The sequence below is a fragment of the Eubalaena glacialis genome, chromosome 6 (assembly GCF_028564815.1).
Source record: "Eubalaena glacialis isolate mEubGla1 chromosome 6, mEubGla1.1.hap2.+ XY, whole genome shotgun sequence".
Taxonomy (NCBI): Eukaryota; Metazoa; Chordata; class Mammalia; order Artiodactyla; family Balaenidae; genus Eubalaena; species Eubalaena glacialis.
In genome coordinates, this window is record NC_083721.1 from 14,891,663 (window position 1) to 14,906,762 (window position 15,100).

The 15,100-nt window shown below is 35.3% G+C and overlaps 1 protein-coding gene across 1 annotated transcript; it reads left to right on the forward strand.

The window, feature by feature from the left end:
• Window positions 1-1,516: 1,516 nt before the first annotated feature.
• Window positions 1,517-13,963, forward strand: LOC133092925 (keratin-associated protein 26-1-like; the record flags this gene model as incomplete). Its single annotated transcript, XM_061192701.1, has 3 exons — window positions 1,517-1,964; window positions 2,261-2,474; window positions 13,705-13,963. Coding segments are annotated over 3 exons (921 nt in total), but the record flags the coding sequence as incomplete, so codon positions are not given.
• Between the last annotated feature and the right edge of the window lie 1,137 nt (window positions 13,964-15,100).

The window sequence follows — 15,100 nt, forward strand, 5'->3', positions numbered from 1 at the left end:
AGTGAGGGGGGACTCCTCAAACACATCAGGTACAAATCGTCAAAGGGTAATGTTCTCTGACCTAAAATACTGAGATAATTTCAACATGTTAGCCCAGAACCTCAGAGACTATATCATATTCTTTTCCTATTTCTATCCCTGGTAGTAAAATAGTCCTGTATTGGCTCACAGAGAAATTAATCTTCTATATCACAGATTCTAGTCCAGGACAGAGGGAGAATTACTAAGCATATCCACTGAACATAAACATAGAAGAAAGGGCTGTGATTTACGTTGAATTTTTAGCTAAAGGGAATTGGTACTTAGATCCAGTAGATAATTAAATTTTTTTTTTAAATAGCACTTGGAGCCACTAGATATGTTGGTATATGAAAAATACAGTGGGATAGTTGAGGCTAAACACAATCATGCATCGTTTAAACAAATTTTTACCAGAAAATATATCCCCAAATAACCTTCAAAGTATTCATACTTAGGAAAACTCTACATTTATTTTGATGCTATTGCCCATCCATGTACAGCAGTTTAAATGTTTCTCTTTGGAAACTGCCATCAGAATCAATGTAAAAAGCAAAACCAAATCCATTTCTATGTCTTAATCATTGTTCTAATTTCTTTTTCTTTTTAACCAAGAACATTAGTTTTCAGTTGGAACATGAGTAACCATGAAATGATAAGCCTATAATAACTATGAAAAATGTCATGTTGTATCATTTTTTTAAAGGGGTTTTACTCATTTGCTTCTGTTTGCAGTAAGATCCATAATTTAAACAGCCCAATTTATTTATTTGTATTAAGAATACACATAAATCAAACTTTCAACTTGACTCAATTTATTTATTGAAATGAATAAAATGAGCATGACTTTTTAAAAAAAGATATTTCAGTGGGGAGTCACTTTCCACCGGGATTCTAAAATAGAGCAAAGCACAAATTTCGGCACATTGAAATTTTCTACAGTATACTATTTTTAGACTCTCTCTGCCCCAAATCTTATAGGTTATAGGATTTTTCATTCTTTTACGACATAATTGCTTTCAAGTTTTTTACCTTTGGCAATTTCCAAAAAGCATAGAATTCCCCCTCAAAGACAGATAATTTGCCATTGTTTTAAAGAAGTTCGTTACCACTCTTCAAGTCCATTTCAAGAGAGGAGTTCTAAGAATGTTTATGTAGTGGCGGTTATAATTAGAATAAGTAAATGACCTTTAAAATACCTGTTTAGGTTGGATACTTTAAGAAGCAGAGGTACTATGAAAATTCCATCACACTGCTTTATAGATATACTTAATTATTGGAAGGCATTGCAAGGAGCACCCAGTGTTACGGGAGGTGGAGGCACCACTTCCTGGGCTATAATAGAGTTCTGATGCCATCTCAGGCAACAAGGAGGAAGAGAGTCTGTACAGAATCACCACCTTCTGTGGGTATTTCAGGGAGCAAGCCGAATGAGAAACTTGAAACACTCACTTCTTTCAAATCAACCACTACCTGCTCTTGAAATCTCACTGTGCCTTGTCACAACTACTGCTCTGGAAACTACAGCTTGGGATCCCTCAGAAATGCCCATCATGTTCCTCCTCCCTCCTCCATTGCCCTCTGCTCTATGAATGTGAGTGGTGGGGATGTTCTCTGCTTGCCCAGCAGCTGTCAAAACCATACCTGGCTCCTGAACAATGGCCAAGAGACCTGCAGTGAACCTACCAGCTGCCAGCCGGCCAACTGCGAGCCCAGCAACTGTGAAACTTCCAGCTGCCCTTCCTCTGGTTGCTATGTGCCCAGACCCTGCCAAGGCACCAGTTTTATTCCTGCTTCTTCTTACATCTCTGGATCCTGCTTCCCAGTATGTTATAGACCTCTGAGCTATGTGTCTAGCAGCTGCCAACCCCTGAACCTCCTCACTTATGGATGCCGCCCCTTGGGTTATTTGCCTGGTGGTCCTCATCCCGACAGCATTACCCACTGTAATGCTTTTCTCCCTTGATCCACCGAAATTGTCTTTTTATACATTTACCCTTTCTATTATCCCCATCATCACTCAAGTTGGGTGTGTTCCCCTTTGGTGAATACATACATTTCTTACTGCCATCTTGACTCCTATCTCTAGTGTCTTCTCTTTAGCTTGAATACTATGTTTAGAGTTAATACTCCTAAAATTAATTTCATCATATGACTCTTACTCAAAAATGTCAATAACTCTCTTTTGCCCACAGAGAATTTTCCAAACACTTGATTTGCCCTCCTCTACTTCCCAATAGAGATTCTGTATATTTGCTTCATGTCTTCAATTACTCCACACCTGCCCTCATTTCATATCATCTCCTTGTTCACTCTACCCTTCCTCTCCTTTGGGATAATTCTTTTGGCATTGTGTCCAGCAGCCTCAGACCTCTGTGTCCTCTCTTCAGTGGATGCCAGCCTCTGACACATGTGTTTAGCACTTGCCATCCATCTTGCTCTGCCTGGGGAGGCCTGTAACTTCCTTATTCCAGCTAATAATCACGCTGAAGACCCAAGACAAAAATTTAAACTCCATGGACTTTTGCTTCTTTGTTCCTAGTATGTAGTGACTGCTTTTTCTTGATTTTCCTGTGCCTGATCTAATGAAAGCTGTTCCTTTCACATTTTTATCTTTTCTTTCATCTCTCCTTGCCATAAAATTATTTGGTTTAGAATGCTATTCAGTGTCGCTTAGGTGTGGGAAGAATTTATCCAGTTTGGGTTGTAATAAATGAGTTTAAGTCAGAACTAAGAATCTGGTTCTTCAGTTTGTCTTTCATTATTTTAACACACACATGGCCAACCTCAACTCCCTGCAGAAGTAACTAAGACATGGTACACTCAACTATATGTTTTTATCTCACAGTAGGGGAATAGCCTGATGTTTTATTCCTCAGGCTGATTTATAGATCTCTGATATCTCTGATCCTACATACTTAAGTGACCCAAAAAGCCCTTGGTGGAAGTTATATTGAAAAGGCAAGATTAGGAATGATCTCCTTATCTTTCTCTTCCAGTGAACATACTTCCACCAGAATGTCCTTTCTGATTGCAAACTGAATCATATTTCACTCTTGCTTAAGTCTTTGATGGCTTCTTATGATCTATTCCTATAAAATGAAAATACAGACCCCTTATCATGACATCTTTTTTTTTTTTTTCATTGTCTTTCTCTCTCCCACTTCTTTGGTTTCATCTTCTCAGTATTGCAAATTCTAAGTTCCTATGATTCTACTTACACATAGTTCCCGAAACATGCTGCTTTTTATAAGCATCCACCCTTTTGCATGTCATCATCAAGACCAGGATGAACTTCTGATCTATCTATCCTGAAGACTCATAGTCACTTTTAAAAACACAGCCCAACTTTATTAAACTGTTAATTTATTCAGTAAAATTTTTATTACTTACTTACTACATCCCAAGCCATCCTGTGACAGGCACAAGAGATACAGAAGTGAATAAGACAAACTTGAACTATCTCAGTATTTACCAGAAGTCACACACTATGGGACATATCTGTATTAAAGGTACAATTTTTTCCTCATTCAACATAAAATGTGTAGGGGTATATATTTCAAAAAATAAAGTAAGGGACTTCCCTGGTGGTCCAGTGGTGAAGACTCTGTGCTTCCAGTGCAGGGGGTGCAGGTTCAATCCCTGGTCAGGGAACTAAGATCCCGCATGCCGTGGGACATAGCCAAAAATAAATAAATAAATAAACAAACAAAACCAAAAAAAGTGCTGCTTTATCAGCAAACAGAAATAGAATTTTAATAAATAAATAAATAAAATAAAACTAAAGTGTAAAGGCATGAATGTTCACCTTTTTTGAGGAACTGTAATATTTAGAAACTTTGTCAGTGTGCAAGAAAGACAATGTTCTCTAGATGTTAACTAGTTGTTGTTCCCTTTAGAGAAGGCATGTGCCTCTGGTTCTCGGAACCCATCTCTACTTATGGATCTTCTGACATGGAAGCTGAATGTTGGTTTCTCTTACCACTAGGTTCATGCTACTGTTTCAAAACCCATTCTAGTTCATTATTTTCCCTTACTTGCCTGGCTCTCCTAGATATTTTGAGTTTGTGACATCTGTACCCTTTATTTTTTGAAGCTTTTCCCAGGCCCTCTCCTTGCCCCTTACCCTAATGAGTAAATCACACCTTGACTTAGCTTTCCTTTTATCTCAGACATATTTCTATTGCTGATCTTGTTGGACTGATTATTTTTTAAAATAATTTTAAATGAGATTTTAGTTGAAATGTGACATACATATGAATTTGTACACAAATCGTTACTTCACAGATGTAGCCTTTATTCTGACCTCTAACCCGTATATTAGTTTTGCCTGTTTTTGAACTTTAAAATGAAATTATATAGTATCTATCAATTTGTCTTGGGCTTCGTTATTAAATATTGTGTTTATGTGATCCTTCCATGCTATTAAACATACCAGTAGTCTGTTTATTTTCCTTTATGTATAATATTCAAGGTACCAAAACACCAAAATGTATTTATTCATTCTGCCTTTGCTGGTCAGAAGGGCTGTTTCAAGCTTGGATCTGTTAGAAATAATGTATAAAATACTCTTTTATTCTTGTACATATCTTTTGATATACAAATGGAGATATTTCTATTGGGTAATATATTTAGGAGTAAAGTTGACAAATTGTATGAAACGTGCCTGCTCAGCTTTATTTTATACCATGACAAAGTTATGGCCTGTAGTTATACCAATATTGATTTCTACTCTCAAAAGCATAAGAATTCCAGTTGCTTTACATCCTCATCCATATTTATAATTGTTAGTTCTTTTAAGTTTAGCCATTCTAGTGAGTATGTAGTTATAACAAATAGTGGTTTTATTTTGAATTTCTCTGATGATTCATCAGGTTGAGACATTTTTAAAATGCTTCTGGCCATTTGAATATTATTTGTGTGTGTGTGTGTGTGTGTGTGTGTGTGTGTGTGTGTAGTAGATATTCAGGTCCTTAGCTCATGATTTTAGTTGGTTGTCTGTTTTTAGGATGCGAAGAGTTTTTTATGTAGTCCATATATTAGGTCTTTGTTGGAGATATATATATTTAATATCTTCTCCCATATCACTGCCTGCCTTTTCACTTAATCATGCCTTTAGACTGGAACAAGTTCCTTATTTTAAGTTAGTCCAATTTATCAATCTTTTATTTATGGTTAGTACTTTTTTGTCCTTATTAAGAAAATTAATGAAAATACTGTATGATAACTTTAGAAAATGTTTTTGTTTTCCTTTCAACATTTAAATATACCATCAATGTGAAATTGATGTGTGTTTGTGTGTGTGTGTGTCCTATGGGCCAAAATTGCAGTTGATCCAGCACCATCTCCTAAAAACTTGCTCCATTTTCTACTGCAGTTCAATGCCCTTGGTACATAAATCAAGTATCTATATATGGGTGTGTCAATATCTAGACTCTTTATTCTGTTCTATTCACTATTTGTCTATTCTTACATCAATGTCATGCTTAATTTTTCATTGTTTTATTTGTATTTCTGAACTCTTCTCCAGAATTTGAGATCTTTGAAGGTTCCTGTTGGTCAATATATGACTAGACTTTCTGTAAAGGTTTGTTGATTTGAGTTTAAATAAATTATGTTTTGGGTCAGATAGTAGTGAAATCTAGGGAAAGTGGTATTTAGATTTAGGATAGTACTGATGAGAAATTCTACATGTTGTATTTTTTTTCCATTTGGAGTTTTATTTTGTGTGGGTGGAGACAAATATTCACTTCTCATCTCCCCATAGTTCAAAATTCTAAGAGCTGGATAATTAAGGGAAATTTTATATCCAATATTCCATGACTAGATAGGACTTGCTGATAGTTATACATTAGCCCACATGTGATAATTTTGTGTTGCCAGCTGTGGGTCATGTTTCTTATTTAATTACTTTAATATCTGGCAAGGTAGTGATAATTGTTCCTAATTTAGCCAAGATCACACAGATTGTAAATTACTGATCTGAGATTTATTTCCAAGTTTTCTCAAAGCATATGTTTCTCTAGTAAACTACATTATGATTACAGTACAAAATTTTGTTTACTTTAGCCAACTAATTCCAGATCAATATATTGATATTAGCTGATATTTATTGACTTCTAGCTTCATAGATATATTTCCTCTGGCTAAAATAAGTGGAGGATAGGTATTTAAGCTCTTTTTTCTACAAAAAATTAAAAATTCTTTATTAACATCTAAGCACCAATGTGTTGATTGTGATTAACCCTCTGGGTATAGTTGTCTTTAAACTGGATATCAGAGGATTGCCTTCCTTCTGTCAAACCATGAACTCAAATAATATATTGCCCTTCTTTAATGAACTCTAATCAAGACAGCACTTTAGGTCTCTATCATAACCAATCATGAAACATTGTCCCTGGAGTTCAAAATCAGACAGAATCATCTTTTCCTTATCTTGCCTAAGATAGACTGAAGAAAATTAAATATTTACACTTGAATAATAATTAGGTTAGGCTTTAAAGCAGCACACATAAGGAAAAAAATGTAGGGTTAGTCTAACAGATTGTTCAGATATTTTGAGCTGAGATTTTGGAATCTGAATCTTTACTCAAAGCTTAATTCTGAATAATCACTTCTCAATATAGAGAGTAGTTTCTTTCTTCTCCACTGAGACATAATTTTTCTTAGGAACATTTTCTAAAAATTAGAGAAGGTGAAGCCATTGGGGGTGACTCTTAAGGAATGTACGGACTTCCAGTTTCAGCTCCAACATGTAAAGAGCTTAGAAGTCATCCCTTCTGTCTAAAACAAGAAAAAGTTGAACAACTTGAAAATCAGTGAGTTTTTCTGAAACCGTCAGAGAGCTGAAGGAAATTACATATGTCAGAAGCTCAGCTCCTCATAAAGAAAGGATGAACAGTGGAGAAATAATCTCTTTAATTTTCCTTATTATTAATTGATCCAAAAGAAATGTACACAATAGCATGACTACTTAATCATTGTTCCCTTCATCATTTAAATTATTAAACCAGTCTCTTGCTTTGTTTTTTTAATATATAGTCCCTGAAATGATTGAAAAAATCTATTTAAATAAAATAACTGTTTCAGATTTACAACTCAATATTTCAGTGTATCATTTGATTAATACATTTGCATCATTTGAAGTTATTTCAGTGTGCATAATCGTTCAGTAAATAATAAGGAATTTCTATTACATGCCAACTTCTGTAAAGGGTGATGGAGATGCAGTGATAAACAAGACAGATACTATCCCTTCCTTTATGGAGGTTACACATTATCTGGGGGAGTAACAGAAAATAAGAGTAAACACTGATAAAGATATGGTACTATTAGAGTGTATAAGGTAGTATAAAGGGAGTGAAATGGTATTATAAATGGGGGGGGCAGCTACTTTCAGCAAAGTCAGAGACATTTTGTCTTTTAAAGAATGACATATGAATTGTAACTAGAAGGATTAGGAGAGCATCCTGTGATAAACTGAAGCAGGTGTGTTCTAGGCAGGGAGAACAAGATCAAAAGCACAAACTTGGAGGGTATTCAGAACAAGAGGCTGGTGTGAATGGAGGGTAGTGAGTGATTTGAGAGTAGTACCAGAATTGACCAATATATTCAATGTATTAGACACTTTTGCCAACAACAGGGCCATCAAATCTCTCAGGTATGTTTAAAATGTATCTAACAAGCATTCGTTGTTTTCCAAAAACAGGGTAAACACAGCCAGATGGGCATCCAATTAGAGATGAATATTTCATCTATACTTATCATGAATCATAGCATCTTGCTGAGACAGTAAGACTCAAAGATCTTCATATTACATAAGAAAGACTGATTCTCTCACAAGACGATCTTTTTTTAAAATTAATTTTTATTGGAGTATAGTTGATTTGCCATGTTGTGTTAGTTTCTGCTGTACAGCAAAGTGAATCAGTTATACATGTACATATATCCTCTTTTTTTAGATTATTTTCCCATACAGGTCTTTACAGAGTATTTAGTAGAGTTCCCTGTGCTATATAGTAGGTCCTTATTAGTTACCTATTATTAGTTATCTATTTTATATATAGTATATATATATACTATATCTATCTATCTATCTATCTATTATTAGTTATCTATTTTATATATAGTAGTGTGTATATGTCAATCCCAATCTCCCAGTTTATCCTTCCCCTTTTCCCCCTTGGTAACCATAAGTTTGTTTTCTACATCTGTGACTCTTTCTGTTTTGTAAATAAGTTTATTTGTACCATTTTTTTAGATTCCACATATAAGTGATAACATATATTTGTCTTTCTCTGTCTGACTTACTTCACTCAGTATGACAATCTCAAGGTCCATCCATGTTGCTGCAAATGGCATTATTTCATTCTTTTTTATGACTAAGTAATATTCCATTGTATATATGTACTACATCTTCTTTATCCATTCATCTCTCAATGGACATTTAGGTTGCTTCCATTTCCAGGAAGACAATCTTTAAAAATAATTTGCAACCATAAATATTAGTATTTGTTAATCAGTCATTAATCTAATTGTTTCATTGGAGTAACTCTAGGTTGACCTAAGATTTTGTAGGGTACACACCACTGAGGAGGAGAAGCAGGAAGTTCAGTAAGAATTTTTGCTTTGTGAAATGTCAGCAGCCATGCAGGGATAAGCAACAGTATTCTCCTCTAGATGTTTTAACATCATCTATTACTTCTATTCATGCATTTGTTTCACCAGATGAATAAAAATAGAACAGCAGAGTTTGAACTTTCAGATAGCTCCTTTGTAGCTATTATGTGACAGAGAATATATAATGTGTATAACTCTCAAACCAATAGAAACAAGAAGCATAGCAAATTTGATATTATATTACAAGATATGGAAGTGCCCTTCCTAGCCAAGTAAGGAAATGTAGTTATTTTTCCCTTGCAATGTCCAGTATCTTCCAAATTTGGTTATTGACCTTCCGTAGAAAGCTACTTAACCAATATCTTAACAAACACCTTGCTCATCTTTTGAAGGTTAACGAATCACAAAAAGTGTATACTGAGATGTGAAAGTAACCCTAATTGTAAGCTTCAAAACAAATATTTAAAAGAAAACATTCTTAATTCTGTAACTTTTCTGACGGCGCTTAAATATTTGCTTAACATTTTTCAACGTCCAAGGACTTTTCTTCTTTCAAATTATTTGGATATTTCTGCTTCTTTTTACTGTGTGCATTACTTTTTTGTATAGAAAATTGCTCAGCATATTTTAATGCACTCTTTTGTCATTTCTTATGTCATTATTGCTAATACGTTCACCATGATCATTTTTCTATTTTTGGTTGTGTATATAGATTCTCAAATTTTAGGTTGTACATTGAGAGGAAAGCAGGTTGTTTTACCTCCTACTTATCTAGCTTGTGCTGGGAAATATCTAAAAATGAAAACTAAAAATCTACTTACAAAATACATGAGGTTATTGGTACTCTGAAGTATCTAGCAATGGTCTTTTAAAATAGGATTAATTAGGAAAAATCCTGTGGGTAGTGAAAGCATCTATGTCCTATGCATACTCTAACATTTTCATATTGTGGAAAATAGTGACTTTTTCCAAGTGGGTGAGTGCCCTTTGCGTGACATCTGGGCCTCCAGGATGTCATGAGAAGACAGTTTACTGCCCATGAGGAACCTACATAATTGTCACATGTAAAACATGCTGCTAGTGAGAGGCTGTAGGATGAACTTACAGAAAATCTTCCAAGTTCATATTCCAACAAGGGTGGATGAAGAACAGCACTTCTGTATAGACAGCATAGTGTCAAACATGTCACTTTGGTAAAGGTCCCTCACTTGAATCCAGAGAAGCAATGCTGCAAATTGGACATTTGGTATATAGATCTGTCAATCAGATGCTAGAATTTTTCAGTATTAGAAAAGTAATCCAAACAAACTTTATATAGTAATTTAAGCTAATCTTAGGATCATTAAACTCTGTGGTCCCTCAAACAATTTAATCTTAACTCAGAAAATTTCTTAAAGTCCCATGTAAATTCATCTAAATGTGAATTTAATAATAAGCACCATATCATTATTTAATGCCTTATTGCAGAACATACGATAGTGCCAAGCATTTAAAAATTTACCTGTGAACGAATGTGATATTGAACACATGATGTTTTGCTTTCTTAATTACAGCCACGCTGACCAGCTCTATCACAATGTGTATGTCAAATTACTTAGCAAAACGTAATGTATTTTTTGAACAGAAATTGTTACATTCAAATGATCCTATGAAATAGGCCCACATGAAAATTTAGAGCAATAGAAAATTAAATCATAGGAGCTCATACTTCCATATGCACAAGTCTCAGTTATCATTTTTGAAGCATTTGTTCGACTTTAGTCAGCTCATTTTAGACATGAACCTATAAAGTTTCTTAACTCACAGTGAGTACTGGATCACAGGTGTCTTAGCTTTGTATTTCCTCTACAATTGTCTTATATTCTCATCTAAAATAAAGACACATTACTATTCTCTGGAAAAAAAATCTCAAAATAATATATTTTATTCTTTGAATATTTGCATCTTTTGGCAATTATTTAGAAATTAAAGGAAGGGTTATAGGGATTGCACTATAGGATATATTTAAGTGAGCAGAATCGACCATAGACTAGGTTTTCTTCTGAATTCAAACCAGAGCTTTCTTGAAAACTGTTAAAATCCTTTTATTTCTATGACAAAGAAATTGAGTTTACTTAATAAGGCATCTTGCATAGAACCTTCAGAGGAACAATTTAACTTTACCTATGCACTTAAGGTCAATGGTTTCAGAGGCAAATTGAGAGGACAAAAAAAAATATTTTGCTGCTTCTCTACCTTTCTATTTTTTTAAAATTCCATATGTGAGTACAAACCACCTTTGTTTCTGAATATAAATAGACCATTGTCAGATCTAACTACACAGTAGAAAAGAAAGACTACACAAAGAAATATTATGTGGCTCACACATAACACATTGCCTGTTCCTGTTTGTGTTAACAGCAGTTGTATTGATGAGCCCTCATTCTCCATTAAAACAGAAGCGTACTTTCCATTTTCTTTATGGCATTCTTATTGGTTGATAAATATCTGGTATCGTCAAGTCAGCACGAGCTGCATCTCTGGAGGTGATGATGGCCTGCAAGATATATCTATAATACAAATTTATGAATTGATTACAGAACTTTCTCGATTGCAGGGTGAAAAGACTGCTATATTTTAAAACATACTTAATGTCTTGTTTCTTGTAGAAAACCCTATTCTCTCTTACTTTATTTATTATTAGGTTGAAGCAGTGCAGTACACACAGTGCTTCTGTTTTCTTTCTAGTGGTGTGGGGAGAGGGTGGAAAAGAAGATAGACAAAGATGGGGGGGCTTGAAAGGGAAAAAAAAGGTTGCCCAGAGATAGAATCTGAAACTATGTTGATGAAATACAACTTCATATCTTTGCTTCAAATTGTATCTCCAAATGCATTCATTCAACATCATGTATTCAATCAACTCAATCTTTGAGTTGTTATTATATGAAGGACACTATTCTATGTGCTGACCACAATTCATTTGCTTGGGTGCCTTTACTACTGAATCTTCTCTGTCTAAACAGGAAGTTTAGTTACCACGTGAATGCTTTGGCATCTGGAAGCAAAACTCAAATAAAGCTTAAATCTGCTGTGTTACTCGGCAAACTATCCACCAAATGTCAAAGAAATTTGATATGTGTTTGGTGTTGGGGAGTATTTTCCGAAAAAGATAAAATTTGCAGAAAGTTGCATGAAAGCTTTCACTGGCAATGGACGCTTTTCAATGGAAAAGAGTTTCTGTCTTAAGAACCTCTGGAATGCAATGAGATTGTTTTTATTTTACGTAAGCACAGCTAATCAGTGACTTTGAGAATTGGTGGATGCCTAGGGAATTTTCTTGTCCAGTGGATCCCTGACCAGGCTTTGTAGACACATCTGCAAGGTAAATCAGGTTCTTGGGTCCAATTACACCTCTCTGAATATAAGCCTCTAACTGATAAGTCCAAGAATCTGCTTTATTTTTTTCCCTAAAAGCTCACCATATTTTCAAAGCAAAGTTTTGTTTAGCAATAAACAATCTAAACTATCCTTTCTAGATGCTTATGTTTTTTCTGGGTTCTTAGAATAAGATCTCATGTTATGAAATATGCTTAACAAATGATAGTAAAATTAACAATCAAGATCGAAAAACTAGGAAGGTGAACAAATAATTAAATATACCAAAATAGGAAATCTCACCAGTCATCTAAAAATGCATATTAGATTAATAATTAAATGTTATTTTCCATATCAAATTTGCAAAAATAAATAATGGTAGCAATTCCAATGGTACTGAGGTTTTGGTGAATCAGATACTCATTGTATTAGAAGTGTGAGTTTAGAAACATGTATCAAAAGCCTTTAAAATATAGTGTGGGGACTTCCCTGGTGGCACAGTGGTTAAGAATCCGCCTGCCAATGCAGGGGACATGGGTTCGAGTTCTGGTCCGGGAAGATCCCACATGCCGCGGAGCAACTAAGCCCCGTGCGCCACAACTACTGAACTTGTGCTCTAGAGTCAGTGAGCCGCAACTACTGAGCCCGCGCACCTAGAGCCCGTGTTCTGCAACAAGAGAAGCCACCGCAATGAGAAACCCGCGCACCGCAATGAAGAGAAGCCCCTGCTCGCCGCAACTAGAGAAAGCCGGCGCACAGCAACGAAGACCCAACACAGCCAAAAATAAATAAATAAAATAAATAAATTTATTAAAAAAAATATAGTGTGATGTAAGTTAGACTATTTTTATGAAATAATAAACTAAACAGGAGTAAAGCAGAAAGATGAGCAGCCTCCAAACAAATCTTCGTGAATTCACCAGTTGTCATGGAGATCTACGAAAATATTTGCAAAATCTTTCAGGGTTTTGGAAAAATCTTTACCTCAGGCAGTGAGTATTCCAATTAATTTGAATTTTACATGCCAGATTTTTTAAATAGGGGGATTTACATGTGGATATAATCTGGATATAATTTTAGAATAAGTGCAACAGTTTATTTTAGAGAGTTTAATTTACAAAATTCCATCACATTGTGTATATTTTTCTCATTTTGCTGACAACCAGAATTGTGAAAACTTCAAGGATGAGAAGTCATTCTTGCTTCGGGAGCCACTAGCCTATTCTTTGTTGTTTGTACCCACAGTTTATGGATAAGAACACTTACTATGTTCTCCCTCCCTTCTTGCACCATATCCTGGATAAGGAATTCCACGTCAGCTATTTATAACCCTCACACTTTGCTGGAAGTAATCAGAATGAGGGTAATATCTGGGACAGGAGTGTTTGAAAATACAAGTAAAACTTTATGAGAAGGTTAGAGGGTATTTTCACTGGCATCTGAACAACTACTAATAAAATGCTATCAAGTAAAAAATCTGAGCAAGACAAGAAATAAGTATGTGTATGGAACTGCTGGAAAGCAGTAGGGGTATATAGAAATTTTACTTAGAAGGAGACAATCACATTTGAGGAAATTCCTATAACTCTTCTGAAACTCAGTCTGTTAACTTCATGTCTTTCAATAACTGCCGCTCTGGAAATGATAACCTTGCTCTTTTGGGAGTCATTGCTATACTCTTTTTTTCTTATCTGTTGTTCTCTGCTCTGGAAGAGTGATCTGTGGAGGTGCCCTCTGCTTAATCAGTAGCTGTCAACCTGGCTCCTGGACTACTGCCCAGAGCCCTGTGGTGAGCCAACCAGCTGCCAACCAGCCAAATATGGGCCCAGCAACTGTGAAATCTCTTGATACCGTTCCGCTGACTGCCATGTTTCTAGACCTACAGAAACTGACTTTGCTCCTGCTGCTTCCTGTGTGTCCAGTACAGGCCACCCACCAACCTACACCCGATGCCCAAACTTCCCAAGGTTAACAGCTGCCACTGCCTCACCTACCTCTTCTTTGTCTTCTAGCCCTTCAAGTATATGTCTGGTTGTGGCTTTCCTTTGGTCTATGACTCCTGTTGTTGCAGTCATTGACTAGGTACATAGCAGTGTTCAAGCACTAGGCTTATTGTCCAGTCTCTTTAGACCTCTGATCTATGAATCTGGTAATTTCTGATGCTTGTGTCCGCTCTGGAGCACCTGGTATTATTTATCTTCCAGTAAGTTTGGTTAAGCACAATCAATATTATGATTGGGATTTCTTGCTAAAAATGTCTCTCCATCTATCACTTCTTACAGAAATGTTCCAAAGACAGATAGATAGGAAAATAGGTAGAGATAGATGATAGATAGATGATAGATAGATAGATAGATAGATAGATAGATAGATAGATAGATAGATTTTTTTATACTAGTTGTTTCAAGATGTTCCTGGACAGCACAGTCTTTAACTTGTTTTTTGTTCACATGTCTTCCAGAATGTGAGAAAATAGTTGCTTTAACTCCCAGTAAATATGTTTTTTCAGGTGCTGTAAATAAGGCTTTTGTTAACATTCATTAGTTTATTATAGTGAATTTATGGTATTTTTAATTAATGAGAGGGCTCTGTCCACTTGATAAAGAATGGCAAATGTAACCTGAGTGATTTTTGACTTCTTCATTGATTCATTAAGCAAGTATTTATTAAATTTCAAAACTGTGCCAAGTACCATGTTGTAACAGTTTCTTTGGATCCTTCTGGATGTTGGTATCCTAAGGTTTTTTTTTTTAAATTTTATCATTTATAAACTACTCTGATTAAAACCACTCTCAGGCCCTGATTCTGAGGCTCTCATGGGCATAGGACTAGAAGGGAGTAAACCTCATTCAGTGGTGACTCCCAGGCTACCAGTGAGGAGGACAGTAATTGGAGTTTATTCTACCTTATCATGGCTCTCAAGGATGTCAGGTAATTAAACTTGTGCAATCTTGTTGTTTAGTCTTCAAGCAGCCACTATAATTAAAAACATAAAACCTGCTAAGTACACATGGTGGGAGCCGTGTAGGTGTGGAAGAGCGGTCAGTGATTGTTGAGTAAAATGTATGTGTAAGTCCCTCATAATGAATCAGTGTGTGTTGGAATTCCA